The sequence below is a fragment of the Poromitra crassiceps genome (genome assembly GCF_964638095.1).
Source record: "Poromitra crassiceps genome assembly, chromosome: 6".
Taxonomy (NCBI): Eukaryota; Metazoa; Chordata; class Actinopteri; order Beryciformes; family Melamphaidae; genus Poromitra; species Poromitra crassiceps.
Window position 1 is genome coordinate 3014666 of NC_139627.1, and position 490 is coordinate 3015155.

A 490-nucleotide genomic window follows, 5' to 3' on the forward strand; every position below is an offset into this window, starting at 1 on the left:
CCTCGGCACCGCATCCCGAATTCGAGTTTTTAAAAAACACACACACACGGGGTGGGTAAAAAATAAAAACCCTTCTTCTATTCCCGTCAGGTCAGGTGGAATATTTGTCTAAACAAGAAAAATAAAATCCAGAAAGATGTGTTTTGGCTCTAAGATGGCCGTCGTCGTCGTCGCCACCGCCGCTCCTGCTGCTGCTCTCTCTCTCCCTGGCTTCCAATCTCCACCGCTCTCTCGCAGTTTTGCAGCGTGCTGCCTTCACGTGCTGTGGGACATTTGAGCGACCACTTTTCGATGATGATGTGACGTTTTGGAGGCGGGGGTCAATGTGGAATTATATGACCCCCCCCCCCCCCCCCCTCCCCCCCCCCCCAAAAAAAACTGCTGGTCTGTTTTGTTATTCATTTGAATGCATATGACTAAAGGCTATGTGAAACTAGACTATTTTAATGCTGATTTTAAGCTTAATTGGAATATGGGCTACCTGAGGTTG

At 48.2% G+C, this 490-nt stretch overlaps 1 protein-coding gene across 2 annotated transcripts in view; it reads right to left on the bottom strand.

The window, feature by feature from the left end:
• Positions 1-188, bottom strand: part of clstn1 (calsyntenin 1) — a 58368-nt gene extending 58180 nt beyond the window's left edge. For both annotated transcript variants that reach the window (XM_083639452.1, XM_083639453.1), the window contains exon 1: positions 1-188. This exon is cut by the window's left edge and continues 71 nt beyond it. In XM_083639452.1, coding sequence (XP_083495578.1) covers positions 1-14 — 14 coding nt within the window. In that variant the 5' untranslated portion in view covers positions 15-188.
• Positions 189-490: the final 302 nt, after the last annotated feature.